This window comes from Egretta garzetta, unplaced genomic scaffold, assembly GCF_000687185.1.
Source record: "Egretta garzetta isolate BGI_Z169 unplaced genomic scaffold, ASM68718v1 scaffold511, whole genome shotgun sequence".
NCBI classification, from domain to species: Eukaryota; Metazoa; Chordata; class Aves; order Pelecaniformes; family Ardeidae; genus Egretta; species Egretta garzetta.
The window spans coordinates 1,606,600-1,634,449 of NW_009258554.1; the positions used below are offsets into that span (position 1 = coordinate 1,606,600).

At 42.7% G+C, this 27,850-nt stretch overlaps 1 protein-coding gene across 2 annotated transcripts; it reads right to left on the reverse strand.

Moving 5' to 3' along the window:
• Nucleotides 1-6,540: 6,540 nt before the first annotated feature.
• On the reverse strand, nucleotides 6,541-27,540 carry ADIPOR2 (adiponectin receptor 2). Of its 2 annotated transcripts, XM_035903367.1 has the most exons (8): nucleotides 27,306-27,540; nucleotides 14,365-14,484; nucleotides 13,324-13,401; nucleotides 12,059-12,230; nucleotides 11,201-11,387; nucleotides 9,945-10,132; nucleotides 8,517-8,710; nucleotides 6,541-7,012 (listed from the first exon to the last, which is right to left on the reverse strand). In XM_035903367.1, the coding sequence occupies exons 1-8, from the start codon at nucleotides 27,471-27,473 to the stop codon at nucleotides 6,881-6,883; spliced, it is 1,239 nt and encodes a 412-aa protein (XP_035759260.1). In that variant the 5' UTR covers nucleotides 27,474-27,540; the 3' UTR covers nucleotides 6,541-6,880. The 2 variants fall into 2 exon arrangements, with proteins under 2 accessions (XP_035759260.1, XP_009646215.1); XM_009647920.2 differs by lacking the exon at nucleotides 13,324-13,401.
• Nucleotides 27,541-27,850: the final 310 nt, after the last annotated feature.

A 27,850-nucleotide genomic window follows, 5' to 3' on the forward strand; every position in this document is an offset into this window, starting at 1 on the left:
GCCTTGGGACGGGGCAGACAGTAATGACCGCACCTTCGAGTATGACCAGGCGGAGATGATGTCATCCTATGACATAGCAGGAGGATCAGCCCTGGATTTACAGCAGCTGTTTGCAATTGGGAGCGGGCACAAAAGCAGCAGCTTTTCAGCAGGCTGGCTTGAGTCAGCTTATACTTAGCAAAACCCTGGCACATCCTGGACTGGGGATGGCAGCAGTCGCAGTGAGGAGCCCCACGCTCCAAGTGGGTTAACAGGGGAGTGCCCTTCCCTGCCACAGCAAAGGACCAGTACCACAGTCTTGCTTGGTTTTATGCGTACCTCTCAAAGTCGAGCTCCTCAGAGTATTTTCCAGGATGCTTCGCTGCTGACAAAGCCCCACTGGCACTTTCTGCACAGGAACACCGCGCTCTCACAGCCTCCACTGGCAGGGGAGGTGGAGGAGGGTGCTGAGGGCAGCCAAATGTGAAGCTTACTTTTGCACAAAGCAATTTTTTCGAAAGCAAGTGGGGAAGAGACATCAAAGTCCTGTGCGCTGACTGCGTTGCTGGCTGGAGGGGGTTGCTGCTCCCGTCCCTCCTGGATGCTGGGGATCGCCCCCCTCCCCGGGCACCGGCTGTGCCTCACGCCTCTGCCCTGCCCCAGCTGCAGGGCCCCTTAAGCCCCCCCTGCCTGCACATGAGAGGAGCCCTCACACCTTCTGTCACCCAGCCAGCGAACGCCACTGTCATTACCTCCCATGACATCAGCCGCAGCAACGCAGCTCGTCATCACCACATGATGCAAACGGTAATAGCCCCGCTTGAACGCCACCAAGCACGTTTCCTCAGTAAATACCTCGTGGGCCACGCAGAAAATTTCATCAGCTCTTCCTGCTTTGCTTTCTGCTGCTGCCTCGCATTTCGGGTGCCCTGGCACCCCACCTTTCCCCAGGCAGGCCCCTGCCGGCGGCGGGAGAGGGCTGCGTACCGAGCTCCGTGGGTATGCCCCCGTTTCAGCCGCTGCTGTCCTGCCGGTGTGACAAGGAGCAGCATGTGCGTTGCGCAGGGGCGCACACAGGTGCTTCCTCGGCCCTCCTCCAGGAAAGGCTGTGGGGACAGTGGCAGGAGGCTGCTGGCTTTCCCGGAGGCCCTACCACCCCCCGGCCATCACACCAGGGGCTGGCCTCTCACGGGCAGTGGGGAGGGGGACAGGGAGCTGCCCGGGAAGCCCCCACGCTGGCGAGAGCGAGCACACCCATGCCGTATGGTACGCGCTAGCCAAAAACCCAAGCTGGGCTTGCTTGTCTCAATGTCAGCCAGCAGTGGCTTTCCTCAGCCTGGCTCAGCCAGCCCCCCGGGCAGCAGGGGCTGGAGCCTGCTGTCACCCCGCTCCTGTCGAGCTCTGAGGGACACAGCATCGCTTTCAAAACTGGCAGGAGGCTCCCTGGAAAAGGCAGCCGCCCCGGCTGCTCCTGTTGCAAGGAGCTGCCCCCTGCCCGCCTCTGCCCCAGCGAGCGGCTCCGGCCGGCCCCACAACCACTCCAGCTGAGGGGAGCTCGGCTCCAGCCGGCGCGATGGCAAACCTCAAACCCTACGCACAGCTTCAGCACGGCCACAGAGGAAAACAAAAGGCAGCTACTGGAGCGGGTCTGGGTGCCACTCGCCTCCATTAGGGAAACGCATCATTGCTCTGGGAACCCAGCCAGGCCCATGATTTTCCCATCTCGTTTACAAGCAGGCCGGATTGGGTTTTATGCCAAAAGTGAAGAGCCTCTGTGCCCAGCTGTGCCACTACCAGGGACAAAGCCGCTAAAAAGCAAGACCACCTCGAAGCTCCAGTGCGAACATCTCCCAGCTCAGAAGCAGTAATGGCTCTGTTGTTCCGACATGAATTTTACGAGAGGAGAGAAGGGCAAAGGTGAAGCTCCTGGAAATGCCAGAATTAAGACCGAGCAGGCAAACCATCCATCCCCTTGGGCACACGCAGGCATGCCGGGCTCGCATTCCGCCAAGGAGCTCTCTTGCCCGACAGCAAGCGAGATGGTGAACAAGGGACTGGTTACACCGTGGTCCCCTCACAGCAGCCAAACTGCTGCTGCTGCTGATGATGATGAACACAGGGTTTCCTCACACGCTTCTCCTGCATTGCTCGTTGTTGAAGTACTGATCCGGTGTGACGCGCTCGGCGTCGCCGTGACCTCGAGGCCGGTATTCCTTCTTCATGGAGAGCAATATGGTCCTACGAACTTGCGCACATCCTCTCCAAGGAGCTGATCCTTCCTGGGAACGTCATTCAAAGCACATCAGCACTCAGCACCCCTGGAAATCAGCCTGGAGAATTTCAGCTTGGGCACTCCAGACAGGAGAGGTTGGTTCAAATTGTTTGATGCCAAGGAGGCGGGGAGTGGGGAAGGAAAAAAGCACTCAATTTTGCAGAGAAGCCTTCTAATAGCTTAAAGGCAACTTTTAAGGATCATTCCGCTTCCTGAAAACAAAATAAACCCAATTCATGTTCAAACCTGGCAGCTTCTTTTACTGTAATTTGTGTGTAACCTAAGTTCTCCATGCTCCTTGAATTTGCTTCGCATTTTTAAAAAGGGGAAAAAAAAAAAAAATCCATCCTGAGCCCTCAAGCTGCCACGGGTCATTTCCTGGAGCTGGCTCTGACGAGGCACTGCAAAAGATGCATCTTGAGTCAAGCAACTGATGAACAGCACAGCTGTAGGTGCCCAGACTCAGCCTGAGCCAAGCCATGAGGAGGATTAGGCGTATCCCGCCCAGGCGGTCACAGATGTTTGCTGACAGCCCAGGAACAGCAATGGCAGAGCAGAAGGCCCCACTCCAGGCACAGGGCTGATCCGGTCAGCACCAGCCCCGCTGCCTCCCCAGCCAAACCTGACTCCTGCCCGACCCCCCTCCAGCCTCTAAGCCTTCACACCAGAGAAGATGATCAGTCCCTGACTTGGGTACAGGCTGGGAGGCATTTCCTTGACACCAGGAATGTGAGTCCAGGCCTCCTGAACATCTCTTCTCAATCTCAATCTCATCTAAAAATTTGCCCACAAGAACCAAAGGTCTCCAGCACCCACTGTCTTTCCCCCCCAGCTCTTGTCCTTCACACCCTCAGTCCCTCCTGCCCATTTTCCTCCTCACAAGCTCCCAGCCCCCAGCGCTTCACCTTTGGCTTTCCCATGCTGTCCGTAAATCACAGTTTCTGCTCCTTCCACCACGCTCCACCCCGTTTGACTCCTTGGCCAGTTTGTTCCTTTCCCTTGTCTGCCCGTTACCCCCTGGCACCCAACCCGCAGTGGTAAGGGAAAGCCCTTTTAAACCTTGGAGCAACGAAGGGGACAGTACGCAATGCAGTCTGCTCCCAAATCTGCAAGATCAGGGACTGGAAAACGGAAAATTAACGTCTCTGAACACGCAAAATAGATAACCTTTGAAATGACAGCTAGCCTGGGCTCGGGTGGAGGCTTGGGGGATGCAGAGAGAGACCTGACAAGGCTAGCCAGCCCCAAGACCACCCTGCAGCTTTATGCCCTCATTCTACAGCATGGGTTCAGCTAAGCTTTCCAAAAGAGATGAAGCTCAGTAGTGACCCCAATCCCACTTTGTCCTCAAATTACTTTTAAAATATGGCAGAGGTCAAAAACAAGCAGGCATGGGACAGGGTAAGTGGTGTCCCAGGCTTTCCGTTCCCTGCAAGTTCAGCATAACTGTAGGTCAGGGGAGTTCCTGTGACGAGCAGCTTCATGAAGCGGTGGCACCAGACACACCCAACACCACCTCCATCCCCCACACCGCTACCTGCTACGTACCGCAACCGGCAACTCCAGTGGGCATCAAATGGAAATCTGGACTTCGGAAAAACCAATTTTCCTCGAGATTAGCAGCAAGAGGCAGCACAGCCCACGGGCACCTTTGCCTGCTGTGATGGCTATACACGTTGAACAGTATTGAAATCTTACAGCAGGACCGGGCACAAATTTGATGTGAATTATAGACATCAAGAGGATGCCACATAGCGGAACTAATATTTCAGTCGCACGAACTCCCACCCACTGGCTTTTGCTCGAGGCGGCATACAGCAAGCATCAGCTCAACTGTACTTAAACAAGCATTTCAGCATCAGTTTGGTTTCTGCACCAGCAGAAGCCTTTTCCTGGGATAGAAGAAAGGGAGGAACGACTTCCAAGCTTCCCACGCAGCATGGAAAGACCCAAACCAGACAATGTTCCATTTGGTTCTTTTATTAGCAGAAGTTAAGAATACAGCAAGTAATAAGATCCCATCTTATATGGAACCATCACCAGAGTCCCCAACCATCAAAACCCTAGAATGTGCTTCATTGCTTTCAACAGTAAGCAATTTTTAAAAAGAAATATACTGAACAAGGCCACTATTTAATGGGGAAGGAAAGAAGCTGTAGGTCCTAACTATTCTATGGCAATAACCTGCACACAGAGCAAGCAAGCCTCTGACTGCTGAGAGTAAGGCATTCAGGTGCCAACCTGGGAAGAGTTCTCAGCAAGAGCTACAGAAAAGTGCACAGCTAGGTTGTTTTTATTGGAACACACAAACTTCTCGAACGGAGAGATTGACTGGGTTAAGAAGAGCAGGTGGAGTACTGTGTTTTTGTAATAGTTCTGTGCTGTGTAGGACCAGGTTACAATCACCCTTCAAGGAGTGAGTGTGGGATGATCCAGGGTGGAGACTGCCACTTCTGCTGGTAATGTTACAGAGGTATCCCAAAGCGCCTCGCAGACAACTCCGACTCTGATATGCACCGCGCTTTTCTCAGACACCAGTGTGCTTCCTGCCAGGCAACTCTACATCTTTGTCAGGGATGCCAGTGCTATTAGCCCTTACATCCAAGTTAATACTGCTCTTTACTTCATTTTAGTACCACGCAGACCTGTGATAAACAACTTCTGGCCCTACAGGCATCCAGTGTAGTTATCCTACTGAGAACCCGTCCCTCTGAGCTCGCAGGCTCTGCTGCAACACCTCCTTCTACAGCTGACCTTGCTCTCAGAGGCTTTACAAAGACTCCATTTGAGGGGTGAAACCCTAATATCCTGTCAACTTTCCGAAGGCATTCTGCTTCTACTTGACTCCATCAGGCAAAGTAACTCCCCAAAACATACTCAAGTGATATCCAAGGTATGGGAAGATCTTTGCAATCCACATTTTTCTCTTGAAGGATGAAAACTCAAACTTGCAGGAGTCTTAAAAAACCCCCCAAAAAACCCAACTAAAACAACCAACCCAGCGCACAATAAAAAAACCACCCTTTACCTTCCCTCCTTGTGGAATACAGCGTTTTATGAGCTGCTTAACTCATCTAGGAGAGAGGTAATTGCTCTCAATTTCCAACGAAACACTCCAAGCAATACCCGTGCCATAACAAACAAAACGTTCAAGTTTCATCTTACGACTCTAAAGATTCTCCTTCAGTCTAGCTTCTGACTGGGCTCCAAAGATCAAGCTACATCAATTACACAAGAGAAGGGTATATAGCTCCCCTTATATAGGAGGTGCCTCTGCTCCACAGCAATCCAACTGGACTCTTAATTCTGTGTTTAAGAAATACCAGCAGTCCCATTGCTAAAGCACAGATGGGAAGCAGACCTAAAAGGAAAAAAAAAAAAAAAAAAGAAAAAGGGAACTGCATTGAGCTGATTGTGGATTTTCCTCTTAAAAAGAAAAACCTGCAAACTCCGTTGGCATATGGAGCCTGACACATGAGAAGGTAACGTGCTTGAGGTCTGCAGTAACTGTTAACTCCAAGCCCTGGAGCGCACGGCTTCCTCTTTCCAGTCCATCTTAGCCCCACCTCTGTTTCCCCTCACGTGCTCAACTGTCTTTCGACAAGTGCATTACCATCATTTGTTCAGACAAAACAGGGCAGGCCCGCAAATGGCAACCATCTACCGAACGGGGGCCTTTGGGTATAGGCAGGCACTGAGGGAGTTGGACTGTTAGCCATTTCATGAGCAGTTATCCCATCGTGCTCCAACTCATACGATGAGAACCAAAACAACTTACTGTAAGATCCACTATCCAAAACTATGCAGACCACGCAAGCTTGGAAGGCAGCTGTCCCACACGCTTAGGCAGGGCGCAGATGCATCTTTCGAGTTACTCGAGTAAATAAACTTGCTAACACTATGACCTGGATGACATCATGATTAATCCAGCCTTCGCAACCCTTGTGTACACATACTGAACCTACTCCAGTTGCTGGCCAGGACCCCACATTGCCCAGGGCAGGCACGCCGGCCACCAGGAAAACCTGCAGAGCCAACATGCTTCACTCCTGGGAATTTTACCTGGTCCTCCCGCAATCATTTATTTTGTGCAAAATTGAAACAGTGTGTGGTACTTGCATGTTGCATTCTTTACAAAAACCCTTTTCCCCCCACCCATTGTTTAAAACATTTATATAAATTTTATTTAAACAGAAAGTTAGAAATCTTATTTACAATTTGTTTTTCTCCCAAAAGAGCATCTAAAATCAACTCCCAAACCCTCCAAGAGGATATAAATTTAACCTTGATTTTTTTTTCTTTTTAAAAAAAAAGGAAACTGCTAAGCTATCCCTCCCCACTTCTACAAATAAATATGGCATTGAACAGAAGCCGATTTGGAAGGGTCCTCTGTAGCTCAATCTGTAGATCCCAAGAATAAATTAGGGTTTCAGAATTTCCTGGTCTTCAAATTGTTTCATTCCATTGCTTGAGGTATAGAATTTGCCTTGGTTAGTCAGAATCCCCATGAAGCTCCATGCCCCATCAGCTGAAACTTGGATTCTTCTTAGGTATTCATTTCACTAGCCTGTATGCTTCAACCGCACTTGCGGTACTGTTTTGGTTACGATCTTGGGCTGAAGGATGGTTTTACTGCATCCCATCTTCCTCTGCGCAGCCTCCACCAACTGTGAAACGGAACTCCTGGAGGTTCGAAACCCCATGGAAGTGCACGAAAGCGCCAGCCACTACAAAGACGTGAAAGAGCTGATGGGAGTGGAACTGCGGAAAAGAAAACACTTCTATTCAGCCGGGGTACTTTGGGTTGTAGTGCTACTCTGTCTCCAAAAAAGCCACACATTCAGCTGAAGTACACAGTAACACGTAGCAGTACCTCAAACCACAAGCTGCAAAGTTCTCCAAGTTGTGCGCTGAAAGCCCATCCCTCTCCTATCATTAGCAAAATAACCAAATTCCCCCCACACACACACTCTACCCTTTCCTTCAGTCATCTTAACCAGCTGGCCAAACAACAAATATGCTACATAAATGCTATAGCCCATCTTTGTGAAGGGACAAGGATAATTTCAGAGCTTTGGGCAAAAGGCTTAAGTGGGACACTTGTAAAATGAGTTCCTCCTCAACACACACTGGTGGTTTATTAATAACAAGGGCTATCTCATACAGCTAGTATGTTCAAACTCTGCTCTGGTCACAGGCATAAGTTTTACCAGGTGGATTTTCAGAACGTTGTTATTTTATTTCTCTGCCAAAGAGAAACAGATCAGTAAAAAAAAAAAATGGTATTATATTAAAACCTAGAAACAACCAGATGTTGTGAATGAATGCCCAGGATGCTATTGATTATAGTACAGCAGAATGAAAACCATGAGGGAGCTACATGACAAAGCATGCCCTTGTTTGAGGGAAGCCATACCAATATGGATAACACTCTTGGGAAATTTCTACAAATGTGTATTTGCAGGCTCCATGGGAAGCTTGGAAAAGAGTTGGTGGTACACCAGTGCTTTTGGAGCCTAGCTCATTGCCATAACAAGGCTTTGTTTGGCCATTTAAACAAATTTGGCAACCTGTGCTGTGCAAAAGCCACTCAAACAACCCAGGCCTCATTCTCACTTCTGATCTTTTTAGGGGCCTTAAACTATCCCAGTGGAAGTACAGTGGCCTTCCAAAGGTCCACCTCCCTCTCATCTCTACTCTTGCTCTATCCAATTTCTTTCTTTACATCTTCCCCACATATTTGCCCTCTACAGTCTTCATGATCCTTTCCCTCACATAAATCCCTTCCATCTGGGCCAGAGATCCCTCCAAGTCTACCATCTCTATCCAGCGTTTTCACTGCCTGCACATGATGACGAGCCAGACATGGTAAAGATCCCGGAGAACACACTGAACATCAGAGAAATAACCATGCACTATTCTGCACAGAAGCAAGGTAAGATGTGTGTTTGCAGGATCCTCAACATTCACACAAAAAGGTTTGCAACATTGCTTACCCACCTATTAAAGTTATCTACTAGATGTGCTGGGGTGAATTTGCACACCAGCAGTTACCTCGGACCAGCCAGCTTGTGATAACTCAGCAAGAGAGGCACCAGGTAAGCCAGGCTCAGAGAGCCCACGGTGGTTTGGCCCCTTAAAACCCTACACTTCTGGTGCAGCAGTTTGATACTTGCAATAAGAAAACATAGACACAACATCCTCCAGCCTCAAGGGGAACCAGCTTTCACGTTGGTCTCCTCAGCCAGTCATTCTGTAGACTCACCCAGATGTCACACTTGCCAGGGAAGAATCTCTCCGGGATGCGGGCAGCATATAGTGCAGCACCAGTGATGTACAGGCATGCCATGAGTGCCAGCCAGCCTATCTGCCCCATTGTGGCTGCCTTCAGGAGCCCCTCAGAGATGACAAAGTGCAGGGTGGGAATAACCCCACTAAGACCCAGACCTAGAAATACTCCTGGGAGGTAAAGAAAACGTGGGAGAGTCAGATTTGAACACAGTGGTGGTAAAGGGAGACAATGAAAACACAAAAGCTATTGAGGAAAAAAACCTCAGTATTTGCCAGAGCAGCAGAAAGGTGACAGCTCTTGAAGCTGGAGGTCCCCAGAAAAGCTTTACTGGAGAGGAAGTTAAAGAATGCACAGACTTCCTTCATATACCAGAAGCTACTTAGTTATACATTCCAGCAGATACTGAAATATTTCATTTAGTGACTGCATCTGCCAGCTTCAATGTAACTTAAGCCAGTTACACGTCTTGGACTGTAGAGGGCACTGAGACTACATGAACTATGTCTCACTTCACCGTAATTTCGAGAGCAAGACAACAAGGAGACACGACAAAGAGATTATTTATCATATACCATACAAGTAGTCCTAGGAAACAAAAAAGTAGCATGTGAGGCTCATCTGATCTGCCATATACAAGAACACTGTTTATTAATTCAGATTTTAGCAGCAAGTACAGAAATCTTGTAAAAACAGTGTGCATGGGGGGAATAATCACGTCCCATCCACAGTTTTTAAATTTGGAAGAATGAACTTTCTGAAGCTACACCCACAGCTTATCCAGGAAATTTAGATTTACTGGAGACAGCACATGCAGGTTAAGTAACAAGAAATGTTACTATTTAACCCAGTTGTGTTCAGATTCCATAGCCGTCCCCTAAAGCCTTCTCTTCCTACCTCAGAATGTGAAACCAAATCTGGTTTTGTTCTTTTGATCATGTGAAGAGAAAAAAATACGCCCTTTGTCTTAAATATGTATTTTATCTAGGAAAATCATTCAGATTAATTAAATCATTCAATGATGTGCTAGTGTCTAAGCCTAGTATTACAAAACCAAAAGACAAACAGCAGAAGGAATATACACATACACACACCAAACAGTCAGTCAATTTTTGAGAGAGCAAAGTTGCTAGATATAGCTAGAAACACTTTGCACTACCTTTCCTACTGCATGTGTTACTGTCCATTTCAGGAATGCACTTCCAGGACTTGCACCAGCCCTTATCTGTGCATCCAGTTGGCTATAATCAATGCTGAAAGAAAACCCATCAAGCTCCCAATCCAAGAATATTAGCTCTCTATAAAATTAAGCTCTCTTAACACTTCCCAAAACGGTTTTTCCAAGCAGCAAGTAGGAAGGAGGAAAGGCAGTCAAGAAGCAAAACAATTAACTTCAGGTCTTACCTGCCCTTACACCCCGGTATTCAGGGGTTGCAAACATGTCCCACTGTGAGACAATTATGGCTGCGATGCCCAGGACACAAATCACAATCAGGTAGATGAAGCAAGGCTGAGGGTTGCAATAGAAGGAGTAGTACAGCCATGGTACAAAGCTGCCCATTATGAGAAGTGCAATGCCAGAATAATCCAGCCTGGAAGGAAACAAAAATCGATTTGGTAAGAAATGCAAACCTTTGGAAGTCTTCATACCAACAGTCTCTTCTTCAACAGACCACCTGTCTACTTCGTACTGCAGAATGAAGTTGCTCGCACTATTGCAACTTACTTCCCGATGGCAGCTCTTGTACCAATGCCCTCCTACAGTAATGGATTACCGTGATAGTCAGCTAGTAAGGCCATTTTGGGACAGTCATCAGCAACACATACAGCAGCCTTTAGACCAAAGCCTTCTGAAGGCAACTCGGATTTAAGCTTCAGATGAGGAAAAAAGCAGCACAAGAGCCCTCTGAACATAAAAAAGGGCACACAGTATGTTGTGAGAGCACAGCCAACACAAACACTTTAGCATCTGACAAGCATGAGTTAGCTGGGCATCAGCTTAAGTGACCACTGGGGAATAATGTCACAATTTTTCAACCACGCTGTTTTTCTATACAGCAGTGAAGAAAAGGAATTCCTACAGCCATTGCTTTTTACCGCACCCTAACAAAATGCTCTTACAAGAAATGATGGAGTTAATTTTTCAGTAGGGGACTTTAGCTGCTGGGCTGCTTTAGAGGTGGTCTTGCAGATTACACAATCCTAGGTTGAGTAATCTTAGGAAACATGAGAAATTTATCAGCCAGCCAAAAAAGAATGCGTAGTAAAACCAAAAGACCAAAACATCTTGACACGTATTGTGAAGTTGTCTCACAGAAGTTTAAGATTCAAAGTTAGTCAGAATAGTTGAAATGACAAGAAGTGACAGTTGCATTTAAAATTCAAAGTCCTGCAACTAAGCTTTAGGTATATTACTTACAGCAGCAGGATGCATACACACGCCTGCCAAACAGCAGAAGATGAAGGAGTTTAAAGACTAAAACAGCAGCACAAAATGCTGAAACAAACCATAACTAGAAGGAGCCGCGTCGAATCTCTGCTCAACTCTGTTCACGCAGTCATGCAATGAGCAACTGCTATGCTGGGGCTCCAAGCATAAATCCCAACCCTGTTTTCCCACCTGTTTCCTATTTGGCCTACCCTGTCCTCTAGGCACTTACTTGGAGAAGAGCCGGGAAACACCTTCTGAGTGGCAATAAACTGTGTGGAAGAGCCATGAGAAAGAAAGGCAGAGTATGGCTCCCAAGAAGAACAATCCAACAACCACTTTCTCCTGCACAGGTGCTACAAAGGACATGTTTGGCCGAAACATGTAGAAGATTCCCAGGCAAAGGAAGAACACACATCCTGAAAAACAGTAAGGCAGAAAGGTGTCAAGTTCATGCATACTGAAAGCTTTTCTTTCTAAAAGCACGACTTTAATGTACAGGAGCACTAAACATAGGAGGTGCATGACAACCAGCAGCACACATGCAGAATAAAGTGCTGCCCTACTTCAGTTATGCATTCCAACCCTATTTCTGTCTCAGACTGATTCAATGAAGACTTGCATGGACTCTGTATTTTTAATCGTTTTGCAGGATGCCTGACAACTTGTTGGACATTCTAGAACAACGAATAAATCTGTTGCAAATGTAAAAAGAGAAGGGGATAGTTCAAAGAAACCCTTTCCCTTCAAGGCTCCTTGCAAGTTGAAAACCCTCATACAAGGTGCAACTTAACTGTGTTCCTGTGGCACGAAATATGATCTTAATTAACACCTACACACTTGGGAATAAAGAATATCTACTGGTAATTTATTAACAATCAGGAAATTTTTAATCCATTCCTTTGCATTGAATGCAAATTAAGAAAGTCCCATCCAATCCTGGTGGGATAAAACTAGGAGAGGGGTACTACCCTGTTAATTTAACGGGTTACTAATGGCATGATAACGCTGACCACCCCACACCCCTTTATCTTGCTCTCAAAGAAAAAGAGCAATGAAACCAATTAGCATTAGAGCAAACTGAAAATACCTAGAAGATGTGTCCAGATGTTACCAGTCTCTGTATGTATTCTGAAGATACTCTTGAAACAAGCCCGGAAGGAAGGCATAGGCGGTCTGTGTCCATGCAACAGGTAGTCATTGTCCTTCAGCCAGTCAGGCAGAACATCATGGGGAATGACTCTCCATCTGCCCTCCCATACCTAGAAGTTAAAAGATTTTAGTTAAATGCAGCAAATTGAGTTCCACTGATGTATGGCAAAAGTCAGAAAACCTGTATTAGTAAAAGTGTTAATCTATGAGTACAGTAAACAGAAAAGTGTTGATGGGACATCTCTGGGGTAAAGGCTTTACACTTGAAATACTATGCTTAAGTCACTGTTCCCTATTCAAAACAGTATCATTATGCAGCATTTCATTAAACGGGAAAGCTATTCGCTTTTTTACTGCTAATGAAGGGAAAGCATTTAATTCATTTCCATGTTCTGTTATTTTTACAGATCATTCTTTCCCCTTAATTGAAGAAGCCTACACCTAGCTCTCTCCAAGAAATAAGTAAGTAAAAGTCTGTACTTCCAACCACAAGCCAATCTATGTATCTGCTAGCATTTGGGGCAGTCTAGCAAAAAAGCTACCCATCAGTACTAATATGGGTCAGAAAGGATGAAGTGGCAAGAGTCTTGTGAGAAGTGTCCAATCCCTTATCCAGGTTGGAAGAAAAAAAATGCTCCCACACTCCCAAACCAAACAGTGACAGATAAGTTAAGGCAACTGTCACTGAGAAAAAAATAAGAAGAACCTTGTATTCCAAGGTTGAGCTTAAGAGTTGTGATTTTGCAAATCTAGTCCCTTAAGAGATAGGCTGGAGTGGTATTATTAAAGGCTGTACCTGTTGCCTGGGTTGAGAGGATTTTTAGCTCTGGCATAAGATGGAGGTTTTTAGCTGCTAAAGGTAGGTGGTTTTACACTACATAAGCAAGAGTGAATTCTGAGAAGCTGAGGTTTTTTTTTCCCCCCTCTGTTCCCATTGCAGTAATAATACTAGCTTGTAAAAACCAAACAGTGACAGATAAGTTAAGGCAACAGATCCATGACTCTCAATTCCATCAGATTTCTTCTTTCAAGGGAGAGAAAGTGTATGTGCACCCATGTATTCTTGCAGCTGGTTCCAAATGAAAAAAAAGTGCACAGGTGTTCTTAGCACTGCTTCAGTAACACAAGATACATGTAGTCTTCAGTTTGGCTTCAGAAGCAGCACTGCCAAGCAGAGGGGTATCAGGGAATTGCTTTATGTACCGGGGTTGTTTCTGCAGTGTTCCTTGGATTTGTCGTCTGGTTAGTAATACAGGAACGAGCCTGAAGAATCCTGAAACACTAAGTTTAAAAAGCTACATTCTTATTTGTTTCAACAAGAGCCCAGAGTTTTTAATTCAGTCCTCCACACTCCTTCATGGAAGCAAAACAAAACTTACCAGAATAACCACCCAGTTAAAGACCGGGTTCTTAAATACATTAAACAAGAAAATAACTGGTTTACTTCATGAACCAAAAATTTGAATTGAAGCAGGAACAGCAGGAGGGAATTCATTTTACACAATCCACCCTATAGAACATCTAAAAAGGGGAAAAGGTGTAGTAAAAGAACCAAAAAAACCCATCACCCAACAAAACAACCTCCACACAAAAGAAGACCAAGTAGTTAGGGCCTCTCTCTAAAAACATCAAAGAATAGTTCATAAAACCAGCAGGAACAAGTGAATAAAGGGACATCACTCCTTTCACCAAGAAAGGAGGGCCAGGGACTGATGCAGCCCCATGACTCTAAAAAGTAGCAAAATTTGAGCCAAGGTCAGCAATTACAAAATCTAATGGATTTACTTAGATATAGTTGTAACACAGCCTTATTTTCTTTTCAAGTAACGGAACAAAGCTTATTCTACAATGGATGCAGATGGTGCTGGAAAAGCAAAATATTTGCAAGTCTGAAGAAACCTGGAAAAAAAAAATGACCTTGTAAATGAAAGTGCCTCGAGCCAGAAGGCTTTTATTCTCCTTTGCACTCACAGGTGTTTCTCAAGCAAGACTCCTCAGTTGCATGATCAGCTTTAGAATCTCATTTTGTTGTTATCCCCATTGTTCCATGCTTTACAATTTATTCATTTATGACAGACTGAGATCCTGAGAAGCTGTAGTGTTACTAATAAGAGAAGCCCACTCAGGGATGGCAAGTACCTGTTCTCCCTCACATTAGTATCACAGTTGCTGCAGGTACAGTCTGTTGCCCACTGGAGCTCCATAAAAAACTAAACTACTTCAGCAGTTTCCATATGCCCTTACCTTACACACAAATTCTTCCATTCTCTCCATAGCATGGTGGGCTTGTAGAAGAGGTGACATACCCATAAACCCTTCATCTTCTTGAGGCGACTCATCATTGTGTTCACAATCCTCAGAACACTGGGGGAAAAAAAATATAGAGAAAATGCTTTGTAGAAAGATGAACAGAGAAAGGGGACATTGTTTTCCATACAAAACTATGATTTGAAGTCTTGGCAAATAAAGAAGTCATCTTTCCTTGTACAGCACTGAGGAAGGAATTCAAAAGAACCAGCAAAAAAATTATTACATTCTTAGGTATCTGACAGCAACTTGCATGTCTAATCCATTTTGCACATGTTTTCACCAGGTTTGGAAGAAAGCAGGATTCTTTTGTAAGTTATGCTTCATTAAAGCCCAAATATGGAGTCTGAGGCTTGCAGCCTGCCCACCTCCGGGGAAGGATTACTTCCTATTTTATGTTTCAATGTCACTATACCTGCCTTAATGCCTCTACTGCATATCTGGCATTTTAGGATAATAAAAGGCAAGCCAAGGAGAGGAATGCATTTACCTTGTTTTAAATGCTTCACCTCAATTTTTAGTTCAAATCTGAAGATCTAGTCTGTTTAACTGACACTTCTGTTCAGCTCATAATCCAGTAATGGGCACTTCCTCATTTGTTTGATTTTCAAGGTATTTCAGAAACCAGTATGAAGCTTCTTCCAGTTAGACAAAAGCCATTTATCAAAGAAAAGCAGTAACAGACATCAGAATTTTAAGCAAAACTCAAATAAAGAGAAACATCATATCCCTAAGGTGTACCAAGACAATTATGAAAACAAAACAAACAAAAAACCCCCACTTAGCCTGGATATTCAAGCTGGTAGACATCACTAATAACTTCATAGGAATGAGGTTTGGTACTCTTCTACCCTATGTTGACTTATCACATCATCTACATATTATGATACACACTAGCTTTCCATTTAGGAAAAAAGCAGGGGGGCCACAGAAGTTCTACATTCCTGTTTGCTTACTACAATGCCCATGGCCCATCAGAGACTCCATTCAATGCTTCAGCTTCCAAGGTAAACAAGTTCAAGAAAGCTAGAAAAGAGAGAATGAGCCTTTTGTAGCCTTCAGGCTTGACACAGAAAGCTGCCACACGCCTTGTGACCAAGCCAAGAAAGCCCCACAATCCCTACAGAGACTGGCCTCATCCATATGACAAGCCACAACATTTTTTTCTCCCTCCTACTCCTATATCAAGGTTAACTACTTTAAAATTGAGATTACTTATCTATAATGCCATCCAGAGTGACTGAGAATCTAGTATATAACCTCATATACCTTATCTATGAATTATTATCAGTAACGTTCAGGTTAGTGTCCTGAAGCTTGAGTCAGAGATCAGATCTGGCTGTGCATTTGTCCCCCCGTTACAGCTCTCTCCTCAGAGTAAGGCCTTATTAACTATTTCTGTCAACAAGTCAGCTGAACAAGCTGCTTAAGACTTTCATTTTTTAATAAATAAAAGATTTCTTCCAACCTACTCTGAGCTATCTAGATTCTTCAATATTTGGGGGTTTTAAGAGAGAGAGAAAAATGACACGCCAATACTTGCTTTTGTACCTGAGGCTTGCAGTACGCACTGAAGTTTCATTTTTTGAAGCAGTCCCCCCCCACATAGTTCTTGACCCAATTTTGCTTATCCAGAAATGCAGATGTCTGCTATGTAATACATAATATACATCCTTCACATTTTCTATATGACCTCACGTTTGTCCACACTAGAACAACTTGATTGACTAAACGAATCTTTGTACGTAATCCATGCCCCTTGTACTGTCTACTTGCCTTCATTTATCATTCCAGCCAACGCCCCCGCTGAGCGAGTCTGGGCAATGATTTCACATTTTATAGCAGATGATTGACATAAATATTGATCAGCTCTAGGCACATCCTCCAGCGGTATGAGACAATGTTAAATAAGCTCTCATTGCCTAGATTATCCCATTAATTCTATTGAGAAAGGCATCAGGCAACACCGAGATGTAAGTAGGTTTAATACCCTTCTAAAATAGGCACATGTCCTGTTGGACCAGAAAGCGTATTAATAAAACACAAATTTGGTTTCATTCTGACTCAACAACATTCACTGAAATTATTTCCCACACTGTCGATTTTACAAGCTTTTTCTACTAATGGATCTCTCTGGTTAGGATTCTCAGTTTTCAGTATTATAAATAATTAACTCAAGGTCATAGAAACATAGACTAGTTTGGGCTGGAAGGGACTTTTAAAGATCATCTGGTCCAAGCCCCCTGCCATGGGGGTCTGGATAAGATGTTCATGGTAGTCTGCACAATCTTACAAATCAAAGAAATCTTCAGTTTCCAAGAACATACCTTGCAGAAAAGCAAGGCTGGTGTTTAAGTTCCAACGCACTTGAGACAAGAAGCACTTGCTATGCCTTTTAGCTACTCTAGAATTCTCTCCCCCAGCACCACCCCATGACCAGCTGGAATGGGGTGACCAAGTTAGTAAACTTCAATTTACAAAACTGGGTGGACTGAAGGAAAAAAGGTCCCTTACAGAATCAAAGCCTGTATTCATTGCAGTCTGCCCAGTGACTCAAAGCCAAAAAATGTCCATTTCCCCCTCTCCACATACTCCCCATTTCTAGAATGCTGGGAAGGTTTAAATTTGAACAGACGGTAAAGCTCGAAGAGCACAGCTATTTATGAACTAGTCCAAAATCTTTGCATTTTGGCACTGTGCCTACAAACAAATCATTACTGAGCTTCTTTTAGTGATAAAAAGAATTCATATCATATATACAGTCCAGATTACTGCCAGAAAATGGAACTGATTTTACTATCTCCTTCCTGCCATTAAGCTGCAAAATTAGCATTCAAGGAAAAAAAAAACCCTAAAGCTCAGCTTCTTAGCCCTTTTCTTGCTAAGAAGGCAAAATGAGATCCGTTCTGCGACGTCCGTCCTCTCTTGACTCCTTCCCGCAATGTCCCATTAGAAAGAACAGTAAACTGCACTTCTTGGAAGCTGGAAGTCTATACATGGAGTACAACACCAATGCCAGTTTTCATTTGGAAATCTGAAGGAGTCTATCAACCTTTGATTCTTCAGACAATGGCTGAAGGGAAAAAAAAGCCACTTTTCTGTTCAGAAGGTATATTGTTGTAAAATTTTCACTGTGACAAGTTCCTTCGTACCCTGAGATTCCTATATTCTCTCTTCTTTGGCTGATTGTATCAGAAATTCAGTAATACCTCTAGAACATAACATAAGCAAGCATATGCTTTAGGACCTGTTTTCCACTATTTCTAAGTCCTGCCCACAGAATCACATTTTAAAATTAGGAACACATTGGGTAAATAATCTCACTTGTCTAAGACCATGCAAGAAATGAGAACCCAGAACAAAACTCTGATATTCCCACTTTTAATGCAGCATGGTATATCCTGAACCAAGGGCTTCCAGAATAAATTTTTGCCTTTGTACTTTCTAGATCATTGGCCAAAAGGACTCTCACTTGTCTAATCTTTCAGATATTCTCTTACGTCATCTAATTTTCTCAATTTCTTTTAAAAGCTCTCTAATTTTGACTAAATTCTGTGAAGTCTTTAGATCATTTTAAGAGTATCTTGAAATAAAAATTCTCATTCACTTGTAACAAGCAAACTTGTTGCAATCATCAGCTGTCATTCTTCTGCTGCACGTATGCAGCAATGCGTAGAATCAGTCTTACATACAAATCAGAGATCATGGCTTCTGTATACTTATACTCTAGAGTGTCTGGCCACTTAATTCTACAGAAATGCCAAACAATCCTTCCCATTTTATTCCTACACCCTTTGCAAATTCATAGAGCGTTAAAGCTACCAACAAATATAGTACAGATACCTAATGAGATGGAAATTATACAACAGAAATATAAATGCATCCTGAGTTGAGTAACAGTACCAGAGAATAAACTAAACCTGAAGGACAAGTGACAATGGCCGGAAGAAAATAGTTTTACTGGTTTATCCATATTCACTTTATTTTGGGAAGTTTTCCAGATTCTTTTGTGATAACACTGATAGACAAGAAGGTAAAAGAAAGAGGTAGAAATCATTCTTCTAAACCAGAATTTCAGAGTGTGCTTTGGTAGGGATAGAAAAGGTTTAATGCCAAAACCAAGACTTAGAGCACCAGAGCAAACAAGAGCAAGAAACCTAAGAGCCCAGGTGCACACTGCCCATCATTAAATAAGTTTATTTGAACATTAAAATCTCCCTCTTTTATAGCAATGGCACAAAAGTTTAAAAAAAAATAGTTTACATTTAGTACAAGAATTTGTTGCCTGAATACAGTCCAAAAAAATCAGATTACATAGCCAAAGACCCTGTTACAGACAAAACTACAGTAAAACCCACTCTAGTAAATGCAATATACTTCTCTTGTCTACTACAACAGCTTATCCTTCTCACATAGATTAACAGTTTTTATACTGTCGCTTTCAAATCTGTTAACAGACACACTGTTTATTAATGCCCCTACTATGGAAAAGCCTGTCAGAAGTCAAATCACAAGAATAGAAAAGGATTCCAGAAACCCTTCTCCCACTTCTGAGAAAGTTGTGTTATCTGGACTTCATGTGGTAAAAAAGTGTAGTTTCTTGAGGTCTGTAGTTTCTTGATGTCAGTTTAAAGATTTCTAGAAAGTTTGAGAGTTTGCACAACCACTACTTGCACCGGTGACAAGCAAGCTCTTGTTCATCATTTCAGACTGCAATTTTGCTAGAAAACATCATCAATTCGTGTTCATTAAAGTCTGCAAACTGAAGTCAGACTTGAATGAAGCCACCTAAGCAGCTTACTCTGTCAAAAGTGGCCCTCTTCTCCCTCATCCCCATCTTCCTTCACACTGCTTCTGGCACCCCTCTGATCCTTGGGTTGATTAGCTGATCCAATGCTAATCTGGCAGAAATATACTCACATTTTTGCTAGGTGAGCTTCCTATTAGGTAATAAAGTCAGTTCAGATAACCAAGGGATTTAAGGAGCTCAAGCTAGTGCAACAGAAAGGAAGGGAACATCAGCTCCCATTTTAACGAGATCCACTGCAGAATACTTTCTGTGGATCATGTTCAAGGCCAAGTTTCTTTTTGACACATATCAGTTGGATGCCAAATGATCTCCAGTCCCCTTTTTTGTAGTGTTTAGCAGTTAGAAAGGAGCCTAAGAACCTAGTTAGGCATGGATTAAGGAAAGTTAAACTAATGACCACTTTAATAGGCTGCTGTGTTCTCAAAAATTCCAGCAGATTTCAGGACTGCACTTTCAGAAATTTGATGGTTTTCACTGGTATTTGGTGCAGAACCAGAAGCACACGTGTTAACCACTAACACTAGTAACTGCAATACAAGTCTCCTAAACCCCAGAAAGGGCAGAACTTGAGGGTCTAACTGACCATGCACATACCTATGTAGTATTAAGCTCTAGAGTTAATGAAGTCCCATGTCTCAAAGCTCAGCTGTTTGTGATGCCAATTCACCATCAAGACACCACTGGTTCCCTAAAGCTACCGTCACAGGAATTTCCAGAGCGTGATGTGTAATGTTCTCGTTGCTTCCTCCAGCTGCTGATAGATGCTCCCCCACTCTCTTCTTGATCTGTGTCCTGACAGAATTCTGTCTCAGTACAAACAAATCATTGTAACACAGGCAAGACAGTTCAGAAAAAGCAAATCTCTTGACTAACACAAAGTTGTGGGATATTATACAAGTCAGTAGGTATTTACGATTCTCCTCTTAAAATGCAAGTTCAAAACCATATGCTGATGCATTACAATACTACTGTTATCCCCTATATTAATCTGAAGTCACAAAGTCTAGACATGAACTTGGAGTTCTTGCTCTTGTTTATCTTGATCTCATCAGATGAATGATTAATAGTGTTTAACATGACATTCAAGTCATTTAATGTTTCTTGGGGCAGCATGCCAGATTCAGTAACTCGAGAGCATCCAGCATAAAGGCCAAGATACTTTCATGGCTATAATATAAAAATGCTGTTTTTCTAATTGCAGTCCTGTAACATCTTTTTTTTTTTCAGCAACTCCTCTGTGCCCATTCTGTCAACTGACCTTTTATCAACTGGTCTTTCACAAGAGGGAAGCAGTGATAGGTGGTGCCGTGCCGCGCCACTTCTCCTACAAGCCCATGGCACATTTTTCAGAATTTCATCAGCTTATGTTCTTTGGATTGTAAGTAATTAACTGGAAAAGCACAGCACATTAAAACTTTCCCTGACTTCCCCTAACTTCTAGACATACCAAGTTATTATTTTAAAATAACAGCTTTGTCATTTAGAGTTTACATTCTCTCTTAATCTGACAGACTTGTAAATATAGACACACCACAGTTTCCAAAAGGCTAACTACATTCACCCTCTAAGCCAGGGTGCGCAAAGCTGTTTTTGCTGTCATGGGACCAAAAAAAGTCTCTCATTAGTGCTGTGCCAAAGACCCCTTCAGCCTATTGGTCAAAATGTTAAGTACTTGAAGGTTCCTGGAGCTTAGTATTTTTCCTCTGTAGGTCACCTTCTTATAAAAGCTGCACTCCATTTAATATAGCACTTGGAAACAGTTTTATACAACCGGTCACGGGTGACTGCTTGCTGGCACTCATTAAAAACAAGCACTAACATTTAACACTCGTTTAGCAAATAGTCCTAGGACAAAGTCACATTTTGGCTTCAGCAACCTTGCTAATACACCCTTATTAGAACTAGCTCCCTCGTTAAATATCTTCAGATAAAAAGGGTTTGTTGAATCTCTAAGCAGTAGCAACTACCGATTTTCTGTCAATGCCCAGTACTTGACAAGGAGCAAAGACCTCAATGCCCACATGTGCTCATCAGTGCACTTTGGGGAAAAGCCTGTAGAAATTGCTTCTATTACAGAAGACTCCCATATGCCATTTTCTGCTCCCCCGTCATTGTTAATCCTGACGGCAGAAAAAGAAAACAAGCATACGGGCTTACTGAAAAAAATGTCCTGTTAAAAAAAAATAAACAAAGAGACTGAAAATGTACTGCTGAACTTAACATAAGAGCAGAGTCAAGCAATCAAAAACAGTTAGAGGAAGATGCAAATTAATCCACCAGTGCAACATTATTTTTCTCTGTCACTGCAAAAGGCCATCACGTCCACCATTGCTGCCCAAATCAGACAGACACGATCTCTAAGAGAACAAAGGCAAAAACTGTGGAACCTAACCCTTGCCCAGGGAAACACTTGCACCACTGAATTATAAAGAAAGCCACTCCCTGTCTCCCCTAGTTTCAACACAGAGCACAGCGAGCAATGGTTATGAAACCAGCTGGCAGGCAGCAAACTCAGGGTACCAACACTTCCCCTCTCAAAGAGCTGAGGCTTTCCAGACTAATAAGAGACAGTAGAACCCAGCTGCAACTCAACAAGCCATGACCTATTACAACTTTCTTGTTAATTCACATGAGTGTTTTCTGGAAGACAGGGCAGACAGACAGACATAGCCATATCCCACACGTTACCAGCCTTCTGGGCAGAATACTGCCTACTCATTGTTGTCTAGGCACCAGTTTCTGTCTTTTCTGCAGACATTCAAGCTCTAAAAGTCTGTTAATAAACCAGGCACAGCAACTGTCAGGGAAGGATGCATCAGCATCTGACCAACTTGAGCCCATGGAGCCAAGAAACCATCTCCATAGACATACCACATGTCTTTGTACTGTTTAAGTGGCAGTATTTGGAGATACTCTCCTCTGTGTATCCAAAAATGCTTTGCTGCATTAAAAAAAAAAAAAAAAAAAAGGCGAAAAAACAATCGTGGATTCAAGAACTTACTTCAATGACTAGCAGTCAGTAAAACATGCATTATTTCCAGTGCTTAGAACAGCAAGTGAATAAGAAATTCAGATGTTAATATCTTTCGACCTGAAGTAAAATGCCAATTCACATGCTTTCAAAGAAATAACATTCTTTCCCTAAAAGAGCTGCAAAAATGGAGGAAAGGAAGAGGTGATAAAGTAGTCTGCAGAACAGCAGATTTTGAACATAATCTGCTTTAAAACAAAAGAAAACATGTTTTGGTGGAACCTCAAATTCTGTTATGTCAGGCCTCTCCCATACACACTCAGAAGACTACCTCTACCAACAAAACCCATAATGCAATGCAGGAAGAAGGAAAATAGAGAAGCAGATTACACATTTTTAATCATAACTCCAAGTACCAATAGTAAAATGCTAGACTGAAAATAAAGCTAAATTATTTCAAAATGAGCAAGAAACTTGCAAGTAAATCTATAAAGGAAAAAAATTTAAGGGGATGAGAATTTATGAATAACAGCTCCAGAAAGACTATTCTTAAGACTCAAATGTCTACCTTTGGCCTTTGAGACTTCACTTTTCATTCAGACAGCATGCACCATAAAGACAAGTTGACAATTCTGTGAATTCACATGCACCTTTCTGAAAATACCAAAACTATTTTTGTAGGCAATACATACAAACTTCCGTAACAGAAAAGGCTTTGAGTTAAGTTCTATGATTCAAGTTAAAAGTCTTGAGTCAGTTGTCACCTTCCAATTATTCGAAAACGTTTCTCTTGTACCTGAAAATCTGTTACATCCTTCTGTTTCCCTCATTCAAGTCACTTTCGTATTTATGCTCTAGAAAGACTCTTGTAGTTACATGCAGGTATCATGAAATTTGTCAGAGGTCAAGTAAGTTCCACTTGAAGTCAAAACCCATGCTCCCTGAGAACCAATTCAGATGAGTATTTGTCTAAATTTCTTCTGTCCACTCAGATGACTGGAGTGTTACGTGTACCTCCTCCCAAACCCTTACTATATGTTATCAAACACTTCAGAGCAACAGGTCTCCACTTCATGAGTGCATTTCGGTGCCACACAGGACAACTGCACAACACAGCTCAACTGCATGAAAGGAATCATCATTCAGGAACAGAAAAACCTGATGATTTGAATAAAGGCAAAGAAAATGGTTCTTTTGTTTACCTCCTGTCACTAGCAGGTTAAAGTATAGAAAGAAAGAGTCAAGCACAGGTTTTTAGGGCTGCAGAAAAAGCCCATTCATCAGGTTGTAAGAAGTCACATACATTTGATTGTGTCATCTTAACAAAGCCACAGTAAGAGATTTCCTTAGGAGCTATCAATGCTGGAATTACAAAGGCAGCTGAGGCACAGAAAGACTAGGACAGGGTAAAGAATTACATCCCAAAGGCTAGGCAATCCAGCGTACTACAGGACGGAAGCACCTGCTGAAAAATGCCTTATCAGCACATACACAGCACATGTAAACTAGAGAAAGGAAAAAAAAGTTTAAAACAGCTGGAAGAAAGAAGAATTATGCAGCTTGGCTGATCCCTTCCTTTCTCACCACCAAATCCCTAACATTCAGGTACATGGTCACTATTTCTCAAAGTCACAGAAGGTACAGCACTCACCCGCCACTAAACTAACTGCATGTTTAAACAAGATAGCAAGATGTGTATTTATTCTTTGGAACAGATACTTGGAAGACGGGATAATCTATGACCTCTAATAGAGAACACAGAGTTATGGGATAAAATACAGACTAAGAGGTTCAAGTGTAAAAGGATATTGATCTTATACATTCCATATCTTCTTATAAGCATCATTATAAAACTGGCACATTAACAGCACTGGCAGACAGATGCAGCTGGTTTATTATTATTTTGGATAAGCATGCTCAATACAGCTATTAAGCCTTTGCTACATGCATTCAGTGAGTGCTACAATTTATATTAAGTAGGCCCTTTCACATAATTTTTAGTTCACAGCTATGCAACCACCCAGGTAGGTTACTGGTGCCAGGGACAAAGGCCTCAGCAAAAACTTTTAGGGCTAAATTTTATTTCTTAATACCACCTCCACCTTTCCATGAAGATGCTTTATTTCTAAAGAGGACCAATATTTTGACCCATCAAAATTAGAAATAGATGGCATACAATGCAAGCTCGGGGGGGGGGCGGGAAGATGGAAAATAATTCTGAACAATACAATGGTAGGCTTCCACACACCTCCTTAGAAAAGACTACTAAAATAATTCATCAAAAGCAGCTACTACCTCTAAAGAGCACAGACTGCTTCCTCCTATGAGTAGAACAGAAAGTGATATACAAGTAGGCAGAGGGAAAGGAATCTTGTATAGGAGACTTTGGGGCAGATTTTATATAACAGAGCTGCAATGATATAAACAGGGTAAGAGGAGGCAAAGGAAAAGTAAACAATGTAATATTATCACAGGATAAAAATACACACCTTTTTACACTAATGCCTCATGTCTTAGGCCCAGTAAATTTTGGGGAAGTATTGCATCTATTAGAATACATCTGTATTATGATATTCAAGGAAGTCAATACAATTAGCTTGACATAAGTAGAAGCATTTAAAAGCATATTAAATGACCAAGGTTGTTCTACCATCAAGACACTATATAGCCCTCAGCTGCTTTCCTTCTCCAACATAGGAATACCTTGATTGTTACCATCAGCTTCAACGTGGCTGCATTTAGCCACTACAATACTAACGCAGCAGTCATCACTGGAGTCCTTTTATAATGCTATGTTTAGCTTGTGTGCCCAAGCACTATTGCCATCTACAGAAGAACAATAACCCTATATTACTGTTAGCTAAACAAGAGCCTCTTCAAAACCAAAGTAAAACCATGCTTTTGAACTAATAAGTCATCTCTACTGAGGCAGTTGCACACAGCCAGGCTGTACAGCAGAGCAAAAAAGTGAATCCTTACTGGCATTCGAGTAACAGCTTTGCTGAGGCTTATACAAGGCAGAGGAAGATATATAGCCTAATGTTTTTTCCAGATTGTTTAGAACACTGCAGTATGTCACATAATAAAGGCTATTTGGCAAGCTAATATTGGTACTTTTGACAGCAGAGTGTTTTTGGATGTTCCATCTGAAGCATCAATTATTCAACCTTTTAAGAAGGAAAAAAAAAGTAAAGATATCGCAGTATTAAAAACAAGAAATCACAGTGGACAGGAATAAAAGTTTAGGCTGAAAAAAAGTCAAAAAAAGCAGGAGGCCGTATTAGGCAGAGAAAATGATGCAGTTAAAGACAGAACAGCAAAGCCCAAATGGCAAAACCAAATTTCTGTGGCGGCAATTTTGAAGACAGGGAAAGAGAGAAGACATCAAATACAAAAAGTTAAATATATTTGTAGTGAACCAAAGCAAAAGAAATACATACTTTTATCATAAGGATGAAAGCAAACACACACACACAAACACCTAACACATGCTAAGAATACCTGAAAAAGCAGAAGAGAGAATGAGAGTACTTTAACGATTTTATTTCCAAAATTCTAAAGTTAAACACTTTGACTCATCCAAATAATTTCTATTTAGCTAAGCAAATGTACAGAAAGAATTATAGGCCATAATCAGTTATGGGCTTTTACTTTGGGCTATTCCATCTGCAGGCAACCAGTAATTCATGTTATTCAACCACAAAAGTCAGAAACAAGAATGAAACAGCCTTCAAAAAAGATGATCCCAAACACAGTCAGATAAACACATGTACGTTCAAAATATCTGCTAGTAGAACTCAACTTTTATTTTTTCTAACCTTAGCAAATTCAGCTATTGGCTAACACTTTGTATCTTATACACACACTTTACAACCTTCCAGGTAATGCAAAGAAAAAGGCTCTGAGTGTTTCCTGTTATCACGATACTGAGAATGTCCTATAGAAGTTTTAGCAGTGTACAACTTAGAGTTGGTTTGGCTTATTAGCCACGAATACCTGTCCTGATTTCTCATTACAAGGACACTTGAAACTAAATTCAGTAAGGGCTCAAACTAATCAAGTTAAGAGAACCTCACACAGGTTCTCGTGTCAGCTGAACTATGGTAGTTGTCCATGCACACACCCAGAATCTGTGGCAAATGCAATTACAGCAACAGCCCAACTCCTCTGCACTGAAGGTTCCGTTAAGTAGCATCAGCGTGTTTTTGCTGATCGCTAAAACCACACAGTTGCTGTAACTGAGCCGATACAGTAAACTCATTAAGCTGTGATAAATTTAATAGTGAGCCTAAGCCGAATGCCTCTTCCACTTAACTGTGCTGATATCCATCTGTATATACCCTGTGAGAAGCATTAATTAAGTTCTGAAATTCTCTGACCAGAAGGTACTTTTGTCCAGTGCTTGGAGACATTACCCACATTCAACACCTAATTAAGCTGTGGAATGCCTTTCCGCAGGATGTTGTCGCTGCTAAAATTTACAAAGGCTCATGCACCAAAAATTCAAAAACAGTGCTACCGGTTCAGGAACTGTGAGCCACCAATTACCGAAGGCTGGGAGAGCGTCCTAAGGAAGTAACACAACATGCTTCACCATCCTCATACTCTTCCTTATGAGTCTGTTACTGGCTTCTGCCCAAGATAAGATATTACTGTGGATGTTTGGTCTAATCCAGTGTGGCCATTCCTCTAATAAGAATGCTTGCAAATGGATTTTTCTGTCCTAATCTCTAAAACGATCGCAATTAGCCAAAGTTCAGATTACATTCAGCCATAGTCAATTAATTGGAAGTTACCGAACAAAAGTCTTTGGATATGAGCAGTGTCTCGGCAGAGAAGAAACCCGTAGAAGTCCCACTTCTTTGAGGAGGGAATAAAAAATATAAAGCTGGTAAACTTACCCTTATGCCCTGTCTTGTCACCCAAGTTCCAATACATTCAACTGAATATTTCTGGCATCTTCCTGGGTTTATTACAATTATTTAGCAGGCATAAAGAGATTGTCGGCTCATGGTTCACATTTCTAGAACTTATTTCAAGCACTTGCATCAAAACTCGTTTTTCCTAGCAAACCTAACAGATACTCATGTAACTTACATTTTCCTGGTCAGAAGACGGAGGTGGGTCCGCTAAAAGAAGCCTCTGCTCAGAGCTGTCTTCTTCGAAGGCTGCCTGTGTTGTTGCAGTGTCAGACATGTGTCCTTTTCTGAGCCGTAGACCTGGCTCTGGAGAACCAGCATTATCGAGTTCCGTTAGTTCATTCATGAGATGCTGGGAGCCTTCTCAAATATTCTGCTTCCTCTTGGTTGGTTTGGCTGATTATGTGTTGGCTCTGAAAGACAAACAGTTTGTATAACTAAACTGAAGTTAAAAAAAAAAAAAAAAAGAGTTGTAAGAGTTGGCTGGAAGAAAAGCATGCTTCAAAGTTACCAAACAGCTATGACAACTGCTTTTATATGCGCCCAAACTCCCACAGGATCAATTACATATACTTCTACACTGCTGGACATTGAATTCTCATCTCGTGAGCACTAATACTTCTGCATCCTAACATAAGTTAAACACAACTGTGAAAGATGATAGAAAGTGAGCTCCATAAAACAGTAAATTCACAAAAGCACAGTGGTGTTTTTATAAAATAC

Coding starts and splice junctions, on each gene's coding strand:
- ADIPOR2 (XM_035903367.1), bottom strand. CDS start 27,473: ATGAATGAACTAACGGAACTCGATAATGCTGGTTCTCCAGAGCCAGGT. Junction 11,388..12,058: donor CATCTGGACACATCTTCTAG/GTATTTTCAGTT, acceptor ACTGTTTTTCAG/GATGTGTGTTCTTCCTTTGC. Junction 7,013..8,516: donor CTGGCAAGTGTGACATCTGG/GTGAGTCTACAG, acceptor TCTTTTCCGCAG/TTCCACTCCCATCAGCTCTT.